The sequence below is a fragment of the Macrotis lagotis genome, chromosome 5 (assembly GCF_037893015.1).
Source record: "Macrotis lagotis isolate mMagLag1 chromosome 5, bilby.v1.9.chrom.fasta, whole genome shotgun sequence".
NCBI lineage: Eukaryota > Metazoa > Chordata > Mammalia > Peramelemorphia > Peramelidae > Macrotis > Macrotis lagotis.
In genome coordinates, this window is record NC_133662.1 from 110,650,422 (window position 1) to 110,675,004 (window position 24,583).

The 24,583-nt window shown below is 34.4% G+C and overlaps 1 protein-coding gene across 4 annotated transcripts in view; it reads right to left on the reverse strand.

The window, feature by feature from the left end:
* Positions 1-287: 287 nt before the first annotated feature.
* AK9 (adenylate kinase 9) overlaps positions 288-24,583 on the reverse strand; it is a 142,881-nt gene continuing 118,585 nt past the window's right edge. For all 4 annotated transcript variants that reach the window (XM_074187329.1, XM_074187327.1, XM_074187328.1 and 1 more), the window contains 10 exons: positions 24,291-24,504; positions 19,726-19,927; positions 18,134-18,280; positions 14,027-14,247; positions 11,845-12,041; positions 10,601-10,770; positions 8,484-8,582; positions 8,213-8,315; positions 4,259-4,373; positions 288-1,018 (listed from right to left, as the gene is read on the reverse strand). In XM_074187329.1, coding sequence (XP_074043430.1) covers positions 816-1,018; positions 4,259-4,373; positions 8,213-8,315; positions 8,484-8,582; positions 10,601-10,770; positions 11,845-12,041; positions 14,027-14,247; positions 18,134-18,280; positions 19,726-19,927; positions 24,291-24,504 — 1,671 coding nt within the window. In that variant the 3' untranslated portion in view covers positions 288-815. The remainder of the gene's footprint in view (positions 1,019-4,258; positions 4,374-8,212; positions 8,316-8,483; positions 8,583-10,600; positions 10,771-11,844; positions 12,042-14,026; positions 14,248-18,133; positions 18,281-19,725; positions 19,928-24,290; positions 24,505-24,583) is intronic.

The following is a 24,583-nucleotide window of genomic DNA, read 5'->3' on the forward strand; positions in this document are numbered from 1 at the left end:
TTCCATTGTTTTTTTTAAAAACTTAAGGCACAATTTTGTTGTCAATTAAATTGCATGAAATGTACATTAAAAATAGACAACAGAGGGGGCGGTTAGTTGGCACAGTGGATAGAGCACTGGCCCTGGAGTCAGGAGTCCCTGAGTTCAAATCCAGCCTCAGACACTTAATAATTACCTAGCTGTGTGGCCTTGAGAAAGCCACTTAACCCCATTGCCTTGCAAAAAAAAATAGACAACAGAAATCAGAAATTACACAATCAGTTTTATTGTAAAAAAAACAAGCACCCCATATTTATTCACATATAGGTAGGGAAAGTTTTAAATTAATGTTATGTTCATTCTGCTTACAAAACAATCATAGAGATTGAGAATACATCCAACATTGCTATTTTATTTATACCCTCTATTATTTTTTCTAGTAACTGACCAAAATATTTAATGAATATCTTTTTCTAATTATCAAAATGACTATTCAATTTCTCTTTTAACCTGTTTTAAAGAACAAACATTAACAAAGCAGAGAAACATGGTTACTTCTAATAGTATTCGACAGCAAGTAATATTATATGACTCTTTTTTTGCCAAAACTCAGCCAAAAAGAGATACTTCCTTTGATACAAAACCCTATACTTAGATTTCCTTTTCTGATGGACAGAACCACCTGATAAGTGCTGTGTCTGAATATTCTATCATGCCATTCAACTTGGAAAAATAGAGAATAGAGAACTTAGTAGCATTTGATCTTCTATTCTTATCCCATATTTTCCCATAGGAGGATAATTTAACCGTAAATCATTGTGAATAGTCAAAGAAAATTAACTAAGGGCTGGGTTCACATTTTTAAGAGAGACAAAGATCTGTAATTTATGGTCAAAGTCAATAGCTCTAAATTGAGGTTCTTTGTATTTTCTGGTCATCTTGGAACCTAAGTAAGGGATGAGTTCACATCTTTCCATAAACTGCTCCAGTTTCTTCTTATATTTTTTCCGTGAATATTCAGAACTTTTAGGATTAAATGCTGTCGGGAAGTAAACAAAAAAACGTAAATATTTGCTGTGAAGCTGATGATGCAAGAGACTGAAGAGAAAAGAGAGATTCATGTTTGAGACATGTAGGTATAAAATTCATTTCAAATATAAACAGTTCTCAGATTATCCACAGTTTTAGATGAGCAAAATACTGGTTTTCCCATTCCCCTTTCTCCATTTGCATGAAAAATTGAGAGTTGACTGTATATAGCTTTTATTATTAGATTTTTAAAAATCAGCAATACCAGTGATAGTGAATTTAATTAAATCTGCCTTCTAATGATAATAATAGATGACATTACTTATAGAGTGCTTTAAGGTTTGCAAAAACATCATATGTATTATCTCACTTGATTCACAATATATTGCGAATCAGATCCTGTGTGAGTCAAGTTTCTGTGTTTTAGATGGTGAAATTGAGATGCAGGTAGTTAAAGTGACTTGCCAATGATTCCATCCCATTTGTGATGCTTCTAGAATAACTCTTCCCCAAATCAACAACAACAAAAATTAGAAAATCCTTCCTGAGTGAGTATTTGTCAACCTGATCTGATAATGTTTGTCCATCAAGGGAAGTGATGCTATGACAAGCACATGAACTGGATTTTAGTGAGGGGGCTGCTGTGCTAAGTCACTAGCTGCACTTAATGGCAAAGAAGCTTTTTGTCTTTCCAGGGCATGTATTCAGAGCATAATAAATAACATCCCAAGTTCTGTCAAAAAGGATGACCACTCTTCTACTTTTGTTGATTCATATGGGAACAATTGCTACTGACAGAAAGAATTAAGAAACACCAAAGAATTTGGTGCAATGTAAGAAATTGAAGACTCTGGGAGGGTGGGGGAGGGAGTAGGTGTTATCTTCATTACTGTGCCCATTGAAGAAAAGGGAGGAAACAGAAAAGCTGACTTGATGGGTGAACATCTGGTTTATAATATGATATTTGAAGAGAGGATTTAGATATTTGAACCACAGCTTAAAACATAGGATAAGCACTAGCTGGAGATAAAGTAGATCACTAAATGCCATTAAGAATTTATTTAGGGGCATCTAGGTGGCATAGTGAATAGACCATTGTTCCTGGAGTAGTAGGACCTGAATTCAAATTTGATCTCAGACACTTGATACTTAGTAGCTGTGTGACCTTGGACAAATCACTTAACCCCCATTGTCTTGCCCCCCCCCCCAAAGAATTTATTTGTTAATTTAAATTAAATCATTGATTTAAATTAAAAAAGGACAGGGGAAGGAAAAAAGTGCCTGAAGTGGTTACACTAAATTAGATACTATATAAAGAGATGCTATAATTTAGGAAGAATTGATTAAGACTTCTAGAAAGTCCCCAAAGGGGAACTTTTTAACTTGCCCTCTTGATAACTTTATTCTTCAAAAGTTGGAGGAACTGACAAGGGGAATTCTATTCTGGATCTTATTCTCACCAAACAAGGAAGATGTGGTTGCTGCTATGAAAATAATACAAACCTTGAGAAGAAGTGACTCCTTCCCATCTTAGAATTTATGATAGAGAAGAAGAAAACACATTGTAACATGTAATCTAGGTTTTAGGAGAGAAGACATAAAAAGGTACAGAGGATATATAGGTAGAATTTCTTGATCTAAAATTCTTCATAGAAAATCACCTGCAATAGCAGGCAGAGATGACATTCTTATATTTGCTGATGGCACCAAGGGAAGAGGGAAAGGTAATATTCAATGAATGTCCATGGTAGAATGAACAAAACTTTAGTTGCTGCAATGCTTTCCACGATCTTAAGTTCCTAGCATTCCATACTCCCTTCTTACTCTGTGTGTTTGTGTGTGTGTGTGTGTGTGTGTGTGTGCCTAAGATTACACAACTAGTACATATCATATGTCAGAGGTTAGATTTGAACTCATCTCCTCCTGACTCCCAGGGTGGGCACTTTATCCATTGAGTCACATAGCTGTACCAGCCCTTTCTTATTATGTATATGGTTTTGCTTCTCAGAATTTTCTGTCAATGCCATTCTTCTCATTCTCAGGAATGTAAATGAATCAATATTGCTTTCTAGAGAATTATATAAATACATATTTTTAGATCAAATTATATTGATTAATGAGGCATTTCTTCCTTGTTAGTGTCTTTGGGTATTGACAGCTTACTCCCTCCTTCCTACGGGATATAAGTTCGCATGAATAAGAAAAATAACAAAAGGGAAAATCGATAAGAATAATTTAAGAACAGACACAGGTTGAACTCACTGGGAAGATTAACATCCCTATCAATTGGCTTGATCCTGGGTTGATTTCTTCTTGTTACTTTTACTCCTAAAACCAGCCGAGACCTCTCCCTCTTGGCCCAAAAACTTTTAAGCCCTAATGACTCTGTAACACCTTATATCAAAGATCATTAGTTAACTTTCCAACATTCCAATCTTAAATTTTCATCCTCTTCGAACAGGGACTATTCTCAGACCACAAAATACAAAGTGTAGAGCTCAAGATAAAAGAAAACAACTTATTTGCTGCAACACACTTCAGAGATGGGAGTTTACTTATTTAAAAAAAAATGTGTATGGGAAGTTGGGAAGCCATTTTTGAAGCTGCCATATCACTAAAATCTGGGGAACTGTCATATCATCGCTTCAGTTTGGTTGTAAATTGGAGACTTAAACCGTTCCATTTCCAAATCTAGCTAGTTATAAAGAATACACCCTTTAATAAATCTCTTTTGGACATGTAAGGCTCGTGTAGGTTTCCTTTCCCCCTCTTTATGTGTTTACAAGATTGCCATATAATTACTTTTTTGGATAAATTTTTTAAATTAAAGAATTAAAGAATTATTTAAAATAGAAACCTTGCTGCTTCAGATACATAATTGGTGTAGTAGAAAAATCCATGGACCTTAAACCAGAATATCCATGGTTCCTGTTCCAGATTTCCACCTATTTCATAACCATGACAACAGCCTTAAGAAATATGAAGAAGACATGCAGATTCATTTGTTTGACCCAGAAGGATCAGAATTAGGTGGCATGGAAGCTGCAGGAGGTAGGGAGCTCCTTATCTTAGAGGATCTGCCAGTTGAGCCTGGATGATTACTTATTGGGGATGTTATGAGGTGGGAGTACAGGGGAATTGCTTTTTCCAGGACAAGTTGGAATTATATTTCTGGGCATCTTATATACCCTACTACACTCTATTGTTAGGTAATTTATTTTATTTTAAAGATTCCAACACAAATACTTACCTTTTAGATGAAATGCTATGTAGAGTAAGGCAGATCTCTTTATGCTTTGAAAGGGAAACTTGGGCTTTAAGCACCCTACTTCATGCATGGCTTTAATTAGAGCAGTGGCTGCACCCTGTAGAGAAGAAGCAGAAATGTCTACTTTGTTGAGTAGTTGAAAACAGTATATTATTATTCTGGTAAAAAGAGAGAAAACAAATTGAGGGGATATTCAACAACTGGGAATGGCTGAACAAAATGTGGTATATGAATGTTAGGAAGTACTATTGTTCTGTTAGAAATCACAAGCAGGCTGACTTCTGGAAAGCCTGGAAAGATTTGCATGAACTGAGTGAAGTGAGCAGAAACAGAACAATGAACACATTAACAACATTGTGTGAATATCAACTATTATAGACTTGGCTCTTCTCAACAGTACAATGGTTAAAGACTTGTGATAGAAAATACCATCCACGTCCAGAGAAAGAATTATGGAGTCTGAATGCAGACCAAAGCATACTATTTTCAATTTTTAAAATTTGTTTTATGTTTTATATTTTTTTCTTCTCATGGTTCCCCCTTTTGTTCAGATTCTTCTTTCACAACATGACTAATATGGAAATATGTTTAATCTATATCAAATTACTCACTGTCAAAGGGAAAGGAAGGGAAAGGAGGGAAGAAGAAAAATGTAGAACTCAAAATCTCACAAAAAAATGCTGAAAATTCTTTTAGCTATCCTTTTTCTCCACTACATTAAACAGCATTAACAGAGTCATCATTAGAAAGATCAATAAGCTATCATGTTAGAGACAAATTATGTGTAATTAAGTATTGATCTGGTGAAGGAGATAAAGAGCCAGCTGCAGAGCAGGAAAATCTGAATTCAAATCTGTCCTCTATACATACTGGTTCTGTGACTGGGGGGCAAGTCACTTAATGGCTGAGTGCTCTAGGCAACTCTCATACACTGTAAATTGCAGAGGTGTCTACTTATATTGGTAGAGGAGTTAATATATCAAAGAAATCATAGGTCCAGTTATTATTTCTAATTAAACATTTTTATTTTTAATCTATTTTCATTAATGGAAGGGAGCTGCCGTTGTGAAACTTCTAATAGTGATGAAAAGAAGTTGTTTTTTTTTTTTACTCAATTTTATTTTATTTTATTTTAGATTCTGAATTCTCTTCCTTCCTCCTTTGGCTTCCCTACCCTGAGAAGGCAAGAAAAACAAGACCCATTACAAAGATATATGGCCATGCAAAACAAATTTCCCTGTTACCCATGTTCAGAGAGAGAGAGAGAGAGAGAGAGAGAGAGAGAGACCAAGAGTCCTTAGGAATTGTATTTAGTCAGTGTATTGATAAGTTACTAAGTCTTTGGCTAAGATGAAAAAAAATTGCTTAATGCTAAATGCTGGAGGGAGAATAGATACCTTAATGAATTGTTGATGAAACTATGAACTGATCTAACCATTCTAGAAAGCAATTTGGAGCCATGTCCTAAAAGCTATTAAACTACATTCTCTGTGCAACTAGGCTACTATCCCCCCAAAAAGATCAAGGAAAGAGAAAAAGGGCTCATAAGTACAAACATATTTACAAAGCTCTTTTTTTGTGGTAGCAAAGAATTGGAAGCTGAGGGGATGTCTATTAATTGGGGAAATGTCTGAATAAAGTTATAGTATATGAATGTGATAGAATACTGTTGTGCCGCAAAAATGATCAAGGGAATGATTTCGGAGAAACTAGGAAGAATTGTTAAGTGAAGTGAGCAGTATCAGGAAAACAATTTATATAATAGCAGCCATATTGTAAAGATAATCAGCAAAGACTAAGTAACTCAGATTAAAATAATGACCAGCCACAATTGCTAAGAACTCATAATGAAACATATTATCCACATCCAGATAGAGAGCTGTTGGATTCAAGTGCAGGTTGAAACATTTTCCCTCCTTTCTTCTTTCCTTCCTTTTTCTTCCTTTCCTTATCTCCTTCCTTCTTTCCTTTCTCCCTTCTCTTGTTCTTTCTTCTTTTCTTCCTCTCACCCTTTCTTTCACTTTCTCCCTCCCTCCCCTTCTTCCATCCATTTTTTGATCATGGGCAAGAGGAAAATTTGTTTTGCATGACTTCATATTTATAATGGATTTTGTTGTTCTTGCCCTTTCAATGGATGGGTGATGGGAGGAGAGAACTGAGAACTGAAAACAGAATATTGAATTTTATCATGGGATTTTTTTTTGTTTCCTTCTTTGCTCATTCTTCCAATCTACTTTTTGCCTTTTGCCTTTTTATTAGTACTGGACTCTTCAAATGTGTCCTTTTATGGACTTCACAGCTCAGGTTTGGAGACCTGCAAGCTTTCAGTGCTCCTAAAAGTAGTGTGATCTAGAGTGAGATTTTTTCCTTGCCCTCCTGGTCTTCTTCAAATTCCTGACCTCACTTTAGGTCTGTTAGTTTGGTTGTGAGTTTTAGTACATTCTTGCTAGATTCATTTATTGTTAGTCCACTGGGAAACTGCTGGTTTAAAATGACTGTACTTGGGGTGGCTAGGTGGCATAGTGGATAAAGCACTGGCCCTGGAGTCAGGAGTACCTGGGTTCAAATCTGGTCTCAGACATTTAATAATTACCTAGCTGTGTGGCCTTGGGCAAGCCACTTAACCCCATTTGCCTTGCAAAAAAAACCCCCAAAACAAAACAAAAACAAATAAAATGACTGTACTCCTAGCTCTTCTTTGGTCTGGGACTCCTGTAAGCTTACATGTGAGGTTCAAGGCTAGAACAGAATCTCTGAGAGCTACACAACCTCTCTCTGGAACTTGTTCCTTTCTCAGCACACAGCTAGGATCTATACTTAAAACTGCCTTAGATATGTAACCTGGAACTATGGCTCAGAAAGTAGAAGAGAGAACTGTAAGGTTGCACCCTTTTCTGCAGCCAGGGCTAGTTCAGGGATACCTTGGTGCCCTATCTTGGCCTTCTTTCAGTTCTTGGTTGGTAGAATGCATTGGGCTGCTCCTGTCTCCAGTATTTGTAGAATTCTCTGTCTCTGTAAGTCTGGAAAAATGACTCACTGTGACTTTTTTGACTTTTCGAGTCAGAATTCAATTGGGTGCATTTTCTAAATTGCTGTGAAGAAGGGTCAGTGGGGAGCTAGGCAGTGCAGATTTTTTTCATCCCATAAAATTATCTCCTCTGGATATCTCTAAGGAAATCTTTTGAATTCTATTCTGACCAAAGTTTCATTTGTTCATCACAATTATAATATCTTGATGAAACAAAGAATAAAGTCCAGCATTTATACTGGGAAGTCAACCTTTAATTTCATTTGCCATTGAATGTAATCTTTTCAAGGACTGAGATTTCAGTGACAAAATTAAAGATATTTTGGAATTAAAGTTTAAAATCTTAATTTATTTGTGATATAGAGGGAATGTAAGCTCGAGGATCAAGGAACTAGAAAGACCTTATATATTGACTAGATTTTTAACTTGGAAGCTGTGAATTGTTATTTTTAAACAGTTAGACAACTGAACTTTTATAGAATTGATTTCCTTTCTAACACCATATATTTAATTTAATTTAGTTTAAAATATTGCTTTGAGAAAAAGTCTAGAGGTTTCACTAAAAGCCAAAGGGATACATGATGCAAAAAAAGGCAAATGATTAATCTACCCCAAACTCTCATTTCTTATAGAGGAGTAAACTGAGGCTCAGAGAGATGAAGGGACTTTTCACACAGGGAGTTAAAGAACTGTGATTGAAACCTAAGTCATCTAATTCCAAATCCAATTCTGTTACTAATATCACCCAGCAATAGTGGGAAGACCCAAACTGATGACCTCATTGATCCAGCAAATAATCTGATTTAGCCACTGAAATGAAAATTATGTTTAAAGAAATGTAAATGGAACCTTGCAGGTTTCTATTGCTTTAATTTCCATCTTCATATACAGAGCAAACTGTAATATACCTGTTCCAGGTATCCAGGCAAAGGAAGGCTGGTAAGTAATATTGGTTCCTTTACTGGAGGAAGTTTGTTTGGAAGTTTCTGATCCCAGTATTTCTCTGGTAACCTGCAAATAGAAAATGTCCAAGGTCAATTGTATAGCTTCTCTCCTCCTCTCTTGTCTACATACTTATATTCTCGCTCTCTATATATCTGTCTATATGTCTACCCACACATATAAACAAACACAGATTAAAAAAAGCAAAAATACAAAAGTGAAAGTTTAACAACTTACCTCAAAAATTTCTGCAGTTTGTCTTCACTCTCACAAAACAATATACTTTGACGATATTCTACAGCATATTCAATCTTTCCGGGAATTAGGGCTTCATATCTAAGAGGCAGAAAAAGAATAATCCTAAGTATCATGTTTAGTTGTTTCAGTTGTATCTGACTCTTTGTGGCCTCTTATGGGTAGTGGAGTAGTTTACATGTCCTTCTTCAGGTCATTTTACAGATAAGGAACTGAGGCAAATAGGGTTAAAGTGATTTGTGTACGATCATACAGCTAATAAGTGTTTAAGGCAAGATTTAAACTCAAATCTTCCTGACTGTAGGTTTGGTGCTCTATTCACTGTGCCACCTTTGTTGCCTAATTCATTGACTAACTGATATGTAATTCAAAATTTAAATGGGTATATTGTTTTATTTAAGAATTTTAATAAACATATTTTTTAAAGACTAGGTCTCTTCAGTCCTCCTACACTGGAAGTTCATAAGCTACTCTTAGGCCCAATCCCTTTAAAGTTGAGCATGGGAGACTTGACCTGGACTTATTTTACTTTAAGTTATGTATGTGTCACACACATATTTATAAGTGTTCAATGATTATTCCAATAATATGAATGAATATATAATAGATATAATATATTTCATTCATCTGAATGACTATACATATAACATATAGTTACCTTTCAATGAACAAACATTTATTTTTCTCTCCACATGTTCCCCTTCCCTCACTAGAAAAAGAAAACCAGAACCCAACTAATTCTTACATTGGTCTTGTAAAACATTATGTCTTATTTTGCATTTTGAATCCATCAACTCTCTATCAGGTCAGCATTTTTTTAATCAGTCTTTTGGAATCATAGTTGATCACTGAATTAGTCAAAGTTTATCAATTTATCCATTTCAAACCTGTTTGTCTTTACAGTGTTTTTATTGTATAAATTATTCTTCTTCTGCTTACTTTACTTTCATCAGTTCATACAAGTCTTCCCAGGTTACTATGAAATCATCTTTTTCATCATTTCTTATGAAGCAGTGATGCCTGATTGCATCATATAATATAAGTGTGCATTCCTTCCCCAACTGATGCCAATACTTGTTTTTGTTTTTTGTTTAGGTTTTTGCAAGGCAAATGGGGTTAAGTGGCTTGCCCAAGGCCACACAGCTAGGTAATTATTAAGTGTCTGAGATCAGATTTGAACCCAGGTACTCCTGACTCCAAGGCCAGTGCTTTATCCACTATGCCATCTAGCCGCCCCGCCAATACTTTTAATTTCCAGTACTTTGTCACAATAAAAACAGTTTCTCTAAATATTTTTATTTGTTTGGGTCTTACTCCTTTCTCTGATTTCATTAGGGTATAGCCAGCCTTATTTTAACCACCCATGTTACTTTATAGGTTGGAAACAAAACTTTTTTTCCCCAAATAGTGAATTAGAAATTTTTTATTGGAGAAGACATGAAAAAGTCCTGGTTTTATGAATACTGTTGGGCTATAAGATATGATGAAAGGGATATATATGAACTGATGCAGAATGAAATAAGCAAAACCAGGAGAACAATTTAAGAAATTACATCATTAAAAAGACAAATAACTTTGAAACAAATTATATCTCTGACCAATGCCAAAATTCCAGAGGATTCAAGATCAAAATGCTTCCTAATTCCTCACAGAAACATGATAGACCCAGAGTGAAGATTTATACACACACACTTGCCCCCCCCATATATATGTATACACACAGATAAACAATGTGGATATGACTAAATGTGTTTGTGACAGGGGTTTGTTCTACTTTTTTTTAAAGGTTTTTGGAAGGCAAATGGGGTTAAGTGGCTTGCCCAAGGCCACACAGATAGGTAATTATTAAGTGTCTGAGGTCAGATTTGAACTCAGGTACTCCTGATTCCAGGGCCAGTGCTCTATCCACTGTGCCACCTAGCCATCCCCTCTACTTTTTTCCTTAATGGGTGTAAGGGGAGGAGATGGTAAGAAGGAAAGCCTGCCTTTTGTTGATAGAAAAAAACTTAAAAAATAAATTTTGTTCAATAGTTTGTCATACAGAATCCTTTTGTGCTGAGTGACAATCATTTGGTAACCAGGAGAATTTATATTTTTACCTCTGTTTCCCTTCCTGGTAGGTAACTGGACAATATCCTTTAAGTTGTGCTGTTTTAGGGAACTGGCTCTTTACTTCTGCCACAGTTAGCCTTTTGGGTAATAATTCTGGAGGTGGGAGAGGAGTAGGTGCTAATGGAGGCACATATGATTCTGGATTTTCCAGGAATTTCTGTAGTAAAAAAATTGATAGAATATGAAAATATTTATAAGAAATACCTCATAAATTAAACATCTTTGAGATTCTTTTCCTATTCCTCTTAGTTTCCAATAGGAATCAATTTCCCTAACTCTACAAGCAATTAATTATACTTTAATCAGTCTTCCTTTGAGAAACATTTACTTCAATTAATCCCAGCTTAAGTCTTCTCTGCTTATTTCCTCTACTTAATGGGGTGGCAGCATGGAGTAGCAGAAACACATTGGAACCTCGAACATAGTTCTGGGTCTGCTACGATTAATTTATTTTGCAGTAATTTAATATCTCTGGGTTATTGAGCTCTGATCTTAAAAATGAAGGGGGATGCATATCCTTCCAGTTTTCTTATTCTGTTCCTTACCTTTTAAATAGGCAAGATAGCTGCACTTAGTGTCTGCAACATAGTAGGTCTTTATTGACTGTGGTAAGCATTTAATATTTACTGACTGATGACTGATTGACAAGATAAAAATAAAGTCTACTTAATGGCAATACAAATATAGAATCTCTATATTCACTTAAAATATAAAAAATGAGCTCAGAATACTAGATTACGTTTCAGTCTACCAATGTATGTAGTTAGTTGGTTTTTAATTAAAAATAAGTGATATTTCATGTTTTTATAGTGCTTTACGTTTTGCAAAGAATTTTGTTTATGATGATATTCCTTTTAGGTAAGTAAAGCAAGTATTTTCATTTTACAAATGAGGAAACTCATGTTCAAGGGAATTAAGTCACTTGCTCAAGGTCATATGGCTAGTAATGAAGGGGCAGAATCAGGGCTTGAGTCCAGTTTCAATATCTAGTTCTTTTTCCTCTATGCCATTTGCTATCAAATATTGGATTAGGGCTGATGAACTCAGCACGACCAGGGAACAAATAATCACATTGACTTCCATTAAACTGGAAATGAGGCAGGCATTTAAAAAATCCCCAAACACCCCAAGACTAGAAACTAAACCAAAAACAGAACAAAAACTAAAACAAACCAGGTATGCACACAAAAGGAAAACACAAGTAAAATTTTTGATTTTGGGATATACTTACATCCAGTTCTTCTTTAGAAAACATTTTATAATAGTGTCCTCTGAATTCAGCTGAAAATTCTAGGGAGCTGGTTACAGAACAGTCAACCAGTTCACCCCTTTCTGCCAAACTGACAGGGCAATACTGTCCAAATTCTCCCAGTCGAGAAATCAGCTCTTGAGGAGTGATGCATAAGTTGTTAATGCTTGCAGCTTTCCCTGTTATTAATGGAATAATGTGGTTTTTTTTCTACTCCATATAATTTTTTCACATGTGGAACACTAGCATATTTAGAACTAGAGTAGAAACATTTTAAAGCATTTGTTTCTGGGGGACAGGGCTAACATCTACTCAATAGACTCTATTATATTTGTGTTTGGGGGACCCATGTTGAAGTCATTATATTTAAATACATGCCTATTTTTATGTTGATATTAAAAATATGAAAATATACAGAAGCATTCCTACTAAATAAGTGTTACTCTATTGCATAATTATACATTGTGAAAACTATAAATCAGCAACAATTTATGAAAACATTATCTCTAAAATAGCTTATTAATTTAGGAATGCTTAGGTTCATCCTGTAAGTATTAATTTTGTATTTTCCCTGGAGAATTTTTAGTTATCTGTAAATTTTGTGCAAATTTTTGTTTTTGATATTTTCTATGCAGTTTTATGACAATGTTAGATTTAGGTAATAATTTGGAGGAAGAATATAATGCCCATTTCCTTTGAAAAAGCTGAGCACTATTTTCACAATTAATCATAACAGCAACAATCTGAGATAAATATACAACAATACTTGAGTAAGGGCTATCAAAACATTATTCAAGCCTATTCATTACTAAGATTTTGTGCTATTGCTTAGCAAGTTAAAACTAAGTTTGTAACATATCTGGAGAATTTGTTCTCTAAGTGCAAGATTTCTATCAGCATGGACACTACACTGAACTTTCTATCTCTCATCATACCTAATGAGGGAACTTGTGAGCTTGCCTTTTACATATGGACAAGATATAGGACTGGAACTCTGAATGAATAGGGTTGAATGTATATATATATATATATATATATATATGAATCATCAGTCTAGCTATTATAATTAAACCCAGGGTAGGTGGGGAGATAAAGCTTGTGAGAAAGCATATATAAAGAAAATAGACTTGAAAGGAGAGAGCCTTGTTCAAGTATGACATATGATGATCCAGCAAAGGAGACTGAAAAGAAGTAATTAGATAGGTAGGAGACTCGGAAAAGACTAGTGTCAATCAGGTAAGACAGAACATCCTGGAGATGAAAGTGCTCAACTGTCAAAGGCTGCAGAAAGATCAAGAAGGATGTCATAAAGAAGAGAGGTTTAGCGAGAGGAAGATGATGAAAGTAAAATCTTCTGACAAAAACACACACACACAAGAAGGGAAAGGTGAAGAGCATAATGTGAGTTGAATTTGGATCATTCAAGAGAAGGGTCATTTCTTTATAAAAGAATGGAAAATAGGGGTAGTGAGGTGCTACACTGGGCTTCAAATCAGGCAAACTGATCTTCATGAGTTCAAATTTGGCCTCAGACATTTACTAGCTGTGACACCCTGGACAGGTCATTTAATCCTGCTTGCCTCAGTTTCCTCATCTGTAAAATGAACTGGGAAAAGGAAATGGTGAATCGCTCTAGCAACTTTACAAAGAAAATTGCAAATGAAGTCATGAAGATTTAGATATGACTAAAATGACCAAACAGCAAACTGGAACAAAAGAGTGGAGAATGATGTCAAGAGGCTCTGAAAATAAAAGAAGAGGAAGGATGGAGCTTATGACAAATGGCCTCTATTTTCTTAATATAGTATGATATAAAGTACTCCATTGGGATGATTTGGGAAATGGGTGGTGAAGAGAGACAAGAAGGCTTATAAATAGCTTCTGTGTGGGGAATGAGATGGACAACCAATTAGAAGGAATAAAATTATTCCATGTTTTAGTAACAACCTAGTAAAGGTTAGGTAATACAAATCTTTAAATTCTTGACCCTCAATAATGCTAATCATTAATAAGTCCTTCTTGTATAAATGATCGAATGATTACAGCTATATTCTATAAATAATGTATTCAAAATGACAAATATGTCATGTATTTAAAAGAAATAAACATGCAAAATATATATTTAAAAAGTAAAAATTTATTCTAACAGCAACATTATTTTTACCTGCCCTTATCCTTTCCAAGTACAGTTGGATTCGTTTATTCATCATCTGAACTTTCTCAAGCACCTCGTTCCATACCCACCATTTGCTGTGAAATCCATCAATCACACACCAGTTCTGGTGCTCTTCCTCATAGAATTCTTTAACAAGAACTCTGTGCTTGTTTAAACATGAGTTCCTGATGGACAAAATCTGTGTGCTGTTATGTAATGGATAAGGCAAACTAAAGAAAGATAAGAAAAAGAAAAAAACTGTTGTAACATATTATCTTGAAAACAAGTCTGAGGATGACAATTGTGTAAAGGAACTTTATAATATACTATATATATATATATATATATATATATACTATACTTCAAATTCCTTACTCTGAAGCATGTTCTAAAATAATTTAGAAATATAATTTCTGTTTTACGAGTATTTGTCACTTAATACTTATTATCATTGAATAGATTTTTCTATTAAATGGATTTAAATAGATTTAATTAATCTATTAATAGATTTGTCTTCTATTTTTATCATCAAAATAAATTGCCCAAAACATACATTTTAACAGTTAATGATAAAATTAAAATAATCTATACTTTTGATTTAGTAATTCTACTCCATCTTTCATTTAATTTCCATAGACCAATTTGTTTTTGAAAATAAAAGCATAATGATGGAACACTATTGTTCTATTAGAAACCAGGAGGGATGAGAATTCCTGGAAGCCTGGAAGGATTTGCATGAACTGATGTTGAGTGAGGTGAGCAGAACCAGAAGAACATTTTTACATCCCAACAGCAACATGAGGTTGATGGTCAACTTTAATGGACTTGCTCATTCCATCAGTGCAACAATCAGGCACAATTTTGGGGTATCTGTGATGGAGAATACCATCTGTATTCAGAGAAAGAATTGTGGACTTTGAACAAAGACCAAAGACTATTACCTTTAATTTAAAAAAATACCTGTTATCTTATTATATAATTTTTCTATCTCTTATACTTTATTTTTTCCTTAAGGATATGATGTCTCTCTCATCACATTCAACTTAGATCAATGTATATCATGGAAACAATGTAAAGACTAACAGACTGCCTTCTATGGGGAGTGGAGGGAGGGAAGTGAGATTAGGGGAAAAATTGTAAAATTCAAAATAAATGAATAAAAAGGAAAAGAAAAAGCACAATTTATTTCAGAGTCTTGAAAAATTAGCTAAGTAAATTTAATACTTAATGAGATTTGTAGCTCCCATAAACACATCTCTAGGGCACTGACATTTGAACTGTCTTAGAAAGATTCTGAAGATTACCTGGTAGGATAAGATACTAGACACTAAGGTCCTTTCTCAAACCAAACTACCAAGCATTCAATTTCTACTGCAGAGAGTGAAACTCTGGTGGGCTGGCCACATTATTGGAATGTTAAATGTTTGCTTGCTTAAAAGACTATTTTTATAGAAAACTCACATAGGCAAGTGCTCATATACATGGTGGTTAGAAAAAGTAATATAAGGACTCTCTCAAAGTCTCTCTTGAGAACTTTGGAATTCATTGCATGACATGAGAAACTGTCACAGGACCGCCCAGAATGTTGTGCTCTCATCAGAGAAGGTGCTATGAGCATCTTGCTATGAGCAAAGCAGAATTAAAGCTCAAAAGAAATGCAGATTTAGAGAATCCATCACAAATGTTCACATGGATTTTTTGTGCCTGACCTCTAGTAAATTTAGCATTCTGAATTGGTATTGGTCTGATCAACCATAAGTCATCTGACACATTGTAACTTGACTTTTTTTTAAAGAAAGATTATTTATTTTGAATTTTACAATTTTTCCCCTAACCTTGCTTCCCTCCCCCCACCCCCCACCCCCACATAAGGCAGTCTGGTAGTCTTTACATTGTTTCCATGGTATACATTGATCTAAGTTGAATGTGATGAGTGAGAGAGAAAAACATATCCTTATGGAAGAAATATAAAGTATAAGAGATAGCAAAATTACATAATAAGATAATTTTTTTTTCAAATTAAAGGTAATAGTCTTTGGTCTTTGTTCAAACTCCACAATTCTCTGGATTCAGATGATATTCACCATTGCAGATACCCCAAAATTGTGTCTGATTGTTGCACTGATGGAATGAGCAAGTCCATTAAGGTTGACCATCACCCCCATTGTAACTTGGCTCTTAATATAGTGACATCATTTTGATCTTCTTTGAGAAGAAGGACAAACAACCAACCAATCAAGGACATTTTGCCATCTTCTACAAAGCATGACTCTTTCTTAATTTCTATTGTTGTTGTTCATTTGTATCAGCCACAGATTTTTCATGATCTCATTTGGGTTTTCTTTTCTTTTCTTTCTTTTTTTTTTTTGCAAGGCAAATGGGGTTAAATGGCTTGCCCAAGGCCACACAACTAGGTAATTATTAAGTGTCTGAGACTGGATTTGAACCCAGGTACTCCTGACTCCAGGGCCGGTGCTCTATCCACTATGACACCTAGCCACCCCTCATTTGGGTTTTCTTAACAAAAATACTAGAGAGGTTTCATTTCCTTCTCCAGCTCTTTATAGATGAAGAAACTGAGGCAAACAGGATTAAAAGACTTGCTCAAGATCACACAGTTATTAAGTGTATAAAGTCACATTTGAACCCAGGATTCAAGTGTCATAAAGAATGTGTCTCCATTAATGGGGGGGGGTGCTAAGGAATGCTTTGCAACTTATGTTCTTGTCAAATCTCAGTAAATATCCCTTGCAAGAGTTAAGTTAATTAAGTGGTTGATATTGTTGTTGTAGTTTGTATTTTATTTTTTGGTTTCTGCAAGGGAATGGGGTTAAGTTTCTTGCTCAAGGTCACTCAGCTAAGTACATATTAAATTTCTGAGGTCACATTTGAACTCAGGTCCTTCTGACTCCAGGGCTGGTGCTCAATCCACTATACCCTACCTGTCCCTGTATTTTATTCTTGGAAAGGCCTGTGGCATCATGAAGGTGATGTCATGACATGCGAGTGTATTATTAAATGAGAAATCGCCAGCCTCACTCTCTCCTTCAGAGTCATCTGGGTCCAGTGGTCAGAGATAGAATGACTGGAGATGACAAGTATGAGAGTAGGAGAAGACCTTGACCTTTTAAAGCAAAGGTCTCAGTTTGAGGCAGTGCCCATTCAGTGATCAAGATGGGTAAGGAAGAAATGAAGCATAGTCAAAAAAAAAAATCAATGAGGGGGGAAGGGAAAGAACTTCAGTGTTTCTGGCCAAAACAGAAACAATTGCTATTTACATTCAGATGAGCCAATCAGTATTCAAACAATGACCAGGTGGGCCTTGGTCTGGGACTGTTGGCCAATTAATGATAGCCGGAGTGATTTGAGCCCCAGGAAGATATCTTGTCAGCTTTTAGATTAAGTGATACTGGAGTACTTGTCACTCAAGGATATTGATGATTTAAGGATGATATTGACTGTAACTAGTAATTGATATTGAGAACATTGTGGAACAGGGTCATGAACCCACATTAGAGGAAGACTTCCCAACCCTCTCAGGGTGCCCTTAGAACCCAAAGAAGCTTCAACTTGTAAATTATATATTGTTATATTTGTTCTAGGGGACCTGGTTCATCAGCTATGAATGTGAGTTGGAAAAAAGATTCTGGATAAACCCCCAGAGATGAACAAATGAAAATCAGGAGATCTTTCTTCCCAGAGATAGGAAGTCAACTAGAACCAGATATATTCAAGTCCTTGTTTATGATTGGGTCAGGCAAAGCACACTATGATTGCTCATAAAGACCAGGATCTCACTGATTGATATATTTGCAGAGCTAAAAACAGAACTTTATGAGAACTTCTTTTAGTTCTTCATTAAATTTAATTGAGCAGCCATATATGGTAGTATATATCTGTAATTCCTTCTCTCAAGTTAATAGATCTCTTGAGTTCTGGAATTCTGAACTGCAGTGTTAGCTTAAAGTCATTAGATGTCTACATTGATGGACATTATTATTAATATGATGAGCCCCCAGGATCAGGCACATGAGTAGCCTTTTCAATTACAAGTATAGATATAACAAGATTGGGAAATCTAGTTTATAAAAAACATAATTATATTGAGCATCTTACCTTTCATTAATTTGATTATCTATTAGTGATCTTTTAAAAATTTCCTTTGTAGGGACTTGTAACTCAAAAATTATCACAGGAATGATACTTCTTGATTCCATGAGGTTCAACTGGTGTTTTGTGATAGGGTATCCATCAATCACAACCCTATTAAAGAGAAACTTAGTTATGTAAATTTTCTTCTAATTTATTCTTATTTATCACTATATCTTCTTTCATGTAAGGAAAACAGAAACGAACTCCTAATATAGCTTCATTTAAGTAAAATAAGTGGATTAATTGTAGATATGTTCTAAAATATATCAGATATTAGCAGAATATTCCCTCTCAATTATGTAGTTTTTTCCTTTTTCATTAGATTAAATTGCTTTGTATATTTTAAATGCACTCTTATATTCTGCTATGCACATGGCAATTTTTTAATTTTGTATTTAAGTTTAAAATTATAAAAGGACTATTAGACTGTATAGAATAGGAATATGTCTTGGGGTAAATAATAGTAGACTACTAAATTTTCCTTATGTAATACAGTTCAGGGATTTTTAACCGTTTTTTTTTTTTTTTATATTTCGTATATCCCCTTGGCTACCTCATGAGGCCTAAGGACCATCATAATAATGAGTCCTTACTTTATGCAAAAAATTAAAATATATAGAATTACAAAGGAAACTGATTTTAATAAAATAGTTATTGAAATATTTTTAAACTGAAAGTTCACAGAGCTCAGAGTAAGAGCTCCTGACTTAACCATTCAAGTATGAATCCAAGTTCTATTATTTGATCTGTTTTGTTCTTGATTAAGGGAAAGGCAAACTTTCATATTCTTCCCTATAAAAAAAGAAACTCTAAATAGAAAACAAGAGAACTTGACAATAAAGAACCATATTACCAACAAAACCCATGCTATGGAATTGGATATTTATTATTAATTTATGGAGGCTGTTAAAATGGGTGTTGAGAGATTAGGTGCATACATGGATTTAGTTTATATTTGGATAGACTTTTGAGGGAATTGGAGAGATAAAATAACACAAGAATTCTTAAGTTTAGCTCTGTCATCTTTTAAAAACTCTATTATATTCTATAATCTGGTTAAAATGAATGAACTGGGTTTTGGATTGACCTCAGTCCCCTCCCTCCCTCCCGCCATTCCTCCCTTCCTCCCTACCTTCCTCCCTTCCTCCATTGCTTTCTTTTTCTTGTCTTTTCTCCTAAGAAACAGCTCCCATAGAATGGGTTGAATTTATATAGACTCTTGCAGTGATGTAATTGAATTTCACTAATCTGGGTAAAGAACTTACCTTTTTTTTTTTGCACCATATTTTCAAATAGTATTTCAAACATGCCTTTCTATGCCTGATAAAAGTACAAACTCTGTCACAATCAAGAATGCATATTAAAGTCTTCTTGCACTAATCTAATGTATATTCTTGGTTTTCATGTCTTTTCAGAATATACTTGATATTTAAAAACTTTTGAAAAAATGTCTTTCAACGGAGAGTCATCAAAATGTAACACAATCTATCTTGTAAAATTCTCATGATAATTATCAACATTTTAAACATTCTATATATTAATAATAGGAAACCTACCCTGCAGTATTACACACATTATTCATCAGAGCAATTTCAAAAGCCTGAATAGCCAGCTCATCAGGTGCTGTTAATCCTTTATGAAGATGCCATTTTATCATAAGTGCCAACTCTGATTCTGGATGGTTGTTCAGGATTGCACGCATGGCATCTCCTATTGACAAACGCAGTAAGCCATATTGCTGTGCAAATTTTTTGGCAACTGCAAAACATAAATAGCATGAAACATTTTCTTTTTTCTCTTAATTTGTTTTTAAAATCATATTTTATTTTTCCCAATTGCATGCAAAAGCAATTTTTAACATTCTTTTAAATTTTTTTGATTTCTAAATTCTCTCCTTCCCTCCCTTTGCTCTTCCCATCTTGAAATGGTAAACAATTTGATATAGATTATACAGGTGTAACCGTGCAAAATATTTTTTATTTATTAGTCATGTTATAAAACAGACCAAAAAAACCCTGAAAAAGAAGTGAAAAAAATAAACTTTGATCTGCATTCAGTCACCATCAGTTCTTTCTGGTGGATAGAACTTTTCATAATGGGTCTTTTGGAACTATCTTGAATCTTTTTTTTTTTTTTTTTTGCTGAGAATAGTTCAATCATTTGTAATTGATCATCATACAATATTGCTATTACATGCTACAGTATTATCCTGGTTCTGCTAATTTCACTTTTCAACAGTTCATGAGAGTCTTTCCACATGTTTCTGAAATCATTTTGCCTGTCATTTCTTTCTTTTTTTTCCCCAAGGCAATGGGGTTAAGTGACTTGCCCAAGGCCACACAGCTAGGTAATGATTAAGTGTCTGAGGCTGCATTTGAACTCAGGTCCTCCTAACTCCAGGGCTGGTGTTCTATCCCACTGCACCACCTAGCTATCTCAGAGTATACAGTTTTAAAAGTCCTTTGGGCATAGTTCTAAATTGCTCTCCATAAAAGGTTGAATCAATTTACAATTTTATTCTACAGGGCATTAGTATCTCAGTTTTTCCACATACCCTCCAGCATTTAGCTTTCTCTTCTTTCATTAGCCAGTTTGATAGGTGTGAGGTGGTACCTCAGAGCTTTTTAAATTTGCATTTCTCTAATCATAAGTGATTTAGAACATTTATTCATATGATTATATATATATATATATATATATATATATATATATATATATATATATATAGCTTTGTTTTCTTCATCTAAAAACTTCCTGTTCATAACCTTTGGCCATTTATGTTAATTGTGAAATGACTTTTTTCATATTATCTCAATGTATTTGAGTAATGAATTTTTATCAGAGATTTATGTTGGCTGCATTGGTTTTGTTATAGAAAAACATTTTTAAAAATATTTTATTTTTCCATATACATGCAACAATAGTTTTCAATGATCATTTTTTGTAAGATTTTGAGTTTTATATTTCTCTCCCTTCCTCCTTTCCTTTCCCCCTCTCCCTGACAGAAAGCAATCTAATATAAGCTATACATGTAAAGAAGGATCACAGTAATATGGAAGACAACTTTTAAAAATTGAAGATAGCAACCTTTGGTACATATAAACTCCACAGTTCCTTCCCTGAATATGGATGATATTTTCCATCACAAGTCTTTTAGAATTGTCTTTACTATACTGCTGAGATGAATAAATCCATCTGATTATTATTATCATCAAAGTTGTTGTTAGTGTGTATTATGTTCTTCTGGTTCTGCTCACTTCACTCAGTATTAGTTCATGCAAGTCTTTCCAGGTTATTCTGAAGTCCTGTCCCTCATGATTTCTTAAAGAACAACAGCGTTCCATCACATTCATATACCACAATTTGTTCAGCCAAATGGTGGGTATCTCCTTAATTTCCAATTCTTTGCCACAATGAAAAGAGCTGCTATAAATATTTTTGTACATGTGAATTTTTTATCCTTTTTTTGTGATCTTTTTGGGATACAAACCTAGTAGTGATATTGCTGGATCAAAGGGTATTACACAAAAACTTTTTAATGCATTGCATATTTTCTTGACATTTTGAAATGCCTTTAAAAATCATCATTTACTCTTTAGCTTCAAACCCTGGTTAATGTTAGTAGCAAGTGAAACAACCAAAAACACATGAAAAAGCTAATTTATAACGTTTATCATTAAATTAGCATCACTAAAGCTCACAAAATAATTATGACAATGTATCTGGTTAATAGCTTTGTTTCATAGTTGTTCATTTGTTTCATTAGTGTTAGACTCTTTGTGATCCCAGTTTTGGTTTTCTTGCCAAAGATACTAGAATGGTTTGCTATTTCCTTCTCCAGTTCATTTTATAGATAAGAAGGTGAAACAAACAGGGTTAAATGACTTGCCCAGGGTCACACAGCTAATACGTGTCTGAGACCAAATTTGAATTCAGATCTTCCTGACTCCAGGGCTAGTGCTGTACCCATACTAGGTCTCCTAGTTACCCTTTGGTTCATATGGTTGGAAAAGGCAATAATCATCTAATTTTATAGATGAGGAAACAGACCTAGGTTAAGGGTTTAATGGTATGTCCAAAGTCACACAAATTCTTACTAGCAAAGCCTAGATTTGAATGTAGATCCTCTGATTCTGTTTGACTGAGTTTCCTCATCGGCAAAATGGGCTGGAGAAGGAAACAGTAAAGTACTCCAGTATCTTTGCCACAAAACCCCTAAATGAGATAACAAAGAGTTGATCATGACTGAAATGACTGAACAATCTTTGAGTCTATCTTTCTATTACTCAATATAATGAACAGAAATGTCAAAAAACTAGTTTTCCTTTCAAATACATTCCATGTGGCAATGGTATATATGAGAACTTCATAATATTATTTTTACATGGTTTATGCTTATAATTATACATGGAATACAATTATAATACACATATGAAATACTTTGAAGGCAAACATTTCAAATCCTCTCACTATTAGAATTAGTTTTATAACTTTCACATTATCTGGGTTAAGGTTTTCAAAATATTTTGTTCAGTTCTTCTATACTCAACAGTGCTACTGGACTAACATTTCCTAGATAGCACATTTTGGTTAATGGTGGTACCCTGGGCAATAAAAGTAGTTCCCCCCCCATTCCAGGATTCACCCAAATGACACCTGGATCCTGAGAAAACTGTCCCTTTCTCCTCCCTGAAAATGCCCCTAAAGTAGCTAAAGGCTTCAATTATATTACCTTTAATGGCTTTAAATTTTAATGACTTTAGACAAAAAATGCAAGATCTGCTTTAGGACTATTGATGTGAAAGAAGAGAAAGAATAATAGATTTGAAGTTAAAGGACATAGGTTCAGATCCACCTTTAACATGTCTGTTAAGTTTCAGTTTTCTCATCTATAAAATAAGGGCTTTTGACTCAATGATCTCTGAGGTCTCTTCAAGGCTAGAGTTATGGTACTCTGTGAGTCTGTGACTATGAAGAATAAAGATAATATATGAAGAAGGTCTAGAGTACATCTGTATCCAAAACAACATAAAAAAACAAAGGAAAAGGACCTTCATGAACAAAAATATTTATGGCAGCTCTTTTCCGGTACCAAGAATTGGAAATTAAGGGAATGTCCATCAATTGGAGAATGGCTGAACAAGTTGTGATATATGATTCTGATGGAATACTATTGTGTTATAAAAAATGACCAGCAGGATACTTTCAGAAAAACCTGGGAAGAGTTGCATGAACTGATGCAAAGTGAAATGAGTAGAACCAGAAGAACATTGTACACTGTATCAGCAACATCGTAAGATGATCAACTATGAATGCTTAGTTATTCTCAGCATTACAGCAATCCAAGACAACTTTGCAGTATTTATGATGAAAAAAGCTATCCATCTCTAGAGAAAGAACTGATGGAGTCTGAATACAAATTGAAGGTTACTTGTTTTACTTTCTTTTTTCTCTTTTATGTATCTATTTATCCTTTTAAAATATGATTGATATGGAAATATGTTTTACATGACATGACACATGTATAATATCAAATTGCTTACCTTCTCAATGAAGGAGCTAGGGAGGAAGAGAATTTGGAACCCCAAATTTTAAAAACAATTGTTAAATTCTCCCTCTCTGTCTCTCTGCCTGCTTCTATCTCTGTCTGTCTCTTTCTGTGTGTGTCTCTCTCCCCCCTCCCTCTGTTTCTCTGTCTCTCCCTCTCTCCAGTCTCCCTCTGTCTGTCTCTGTCTTTCTCTACTTCTGTCTCTCTATTTCTCTATCTCTGCCTGTCTCTGTTTTTGTCTGTCTGTCTGTCTGTCTGTCTGTCTCTCTCTCTCTATTTCTTTATCTCTGTCTTTCTGTCTCTCTTTTTCTGTGTGTGTCTTTTTCCCATCTGGAGGCTGTTCTCCCTCATAGGCACTCTCAGACTTTTAAGATACAGAAAAGGAAGTAACCTACATTGGTAGGAGGACTTTCCCATGCTAATGAAATCATAAAACTAGTCCTTATCCTTTTAATAATTGTTTAAAAAATAATTCTATGTAGCCATAATTAATATTTATAAAACTTTCAACTTTGGGGATTTTTTTTAGGAAGTCAGATGATTGGAAAGCAAAAGCATGGAGCTAAGACTCACCTGTAGTTTTCCCAGATTTTGGAGGCCCAACAACTGCAATCCTAATGGGTACAGCAGATTTTGGTTTGGGCTGACGGAGATATTTGATTGGATTTTTCATAAACTTATCCCTGTTTACTTTGCTGGATAAAAAATAAAGATATTGTCGATGGATCACAGGATAGGTTGGATTATTTGCATTCACTAAAGGTTTAATAGCATCTCCTTCATAGAGCTGTAATATACACAAAACAATTTCAGTTATTTCTAACACTAATTTGGAATCTGTAGCTTAAAATAACAAATAGTTAATA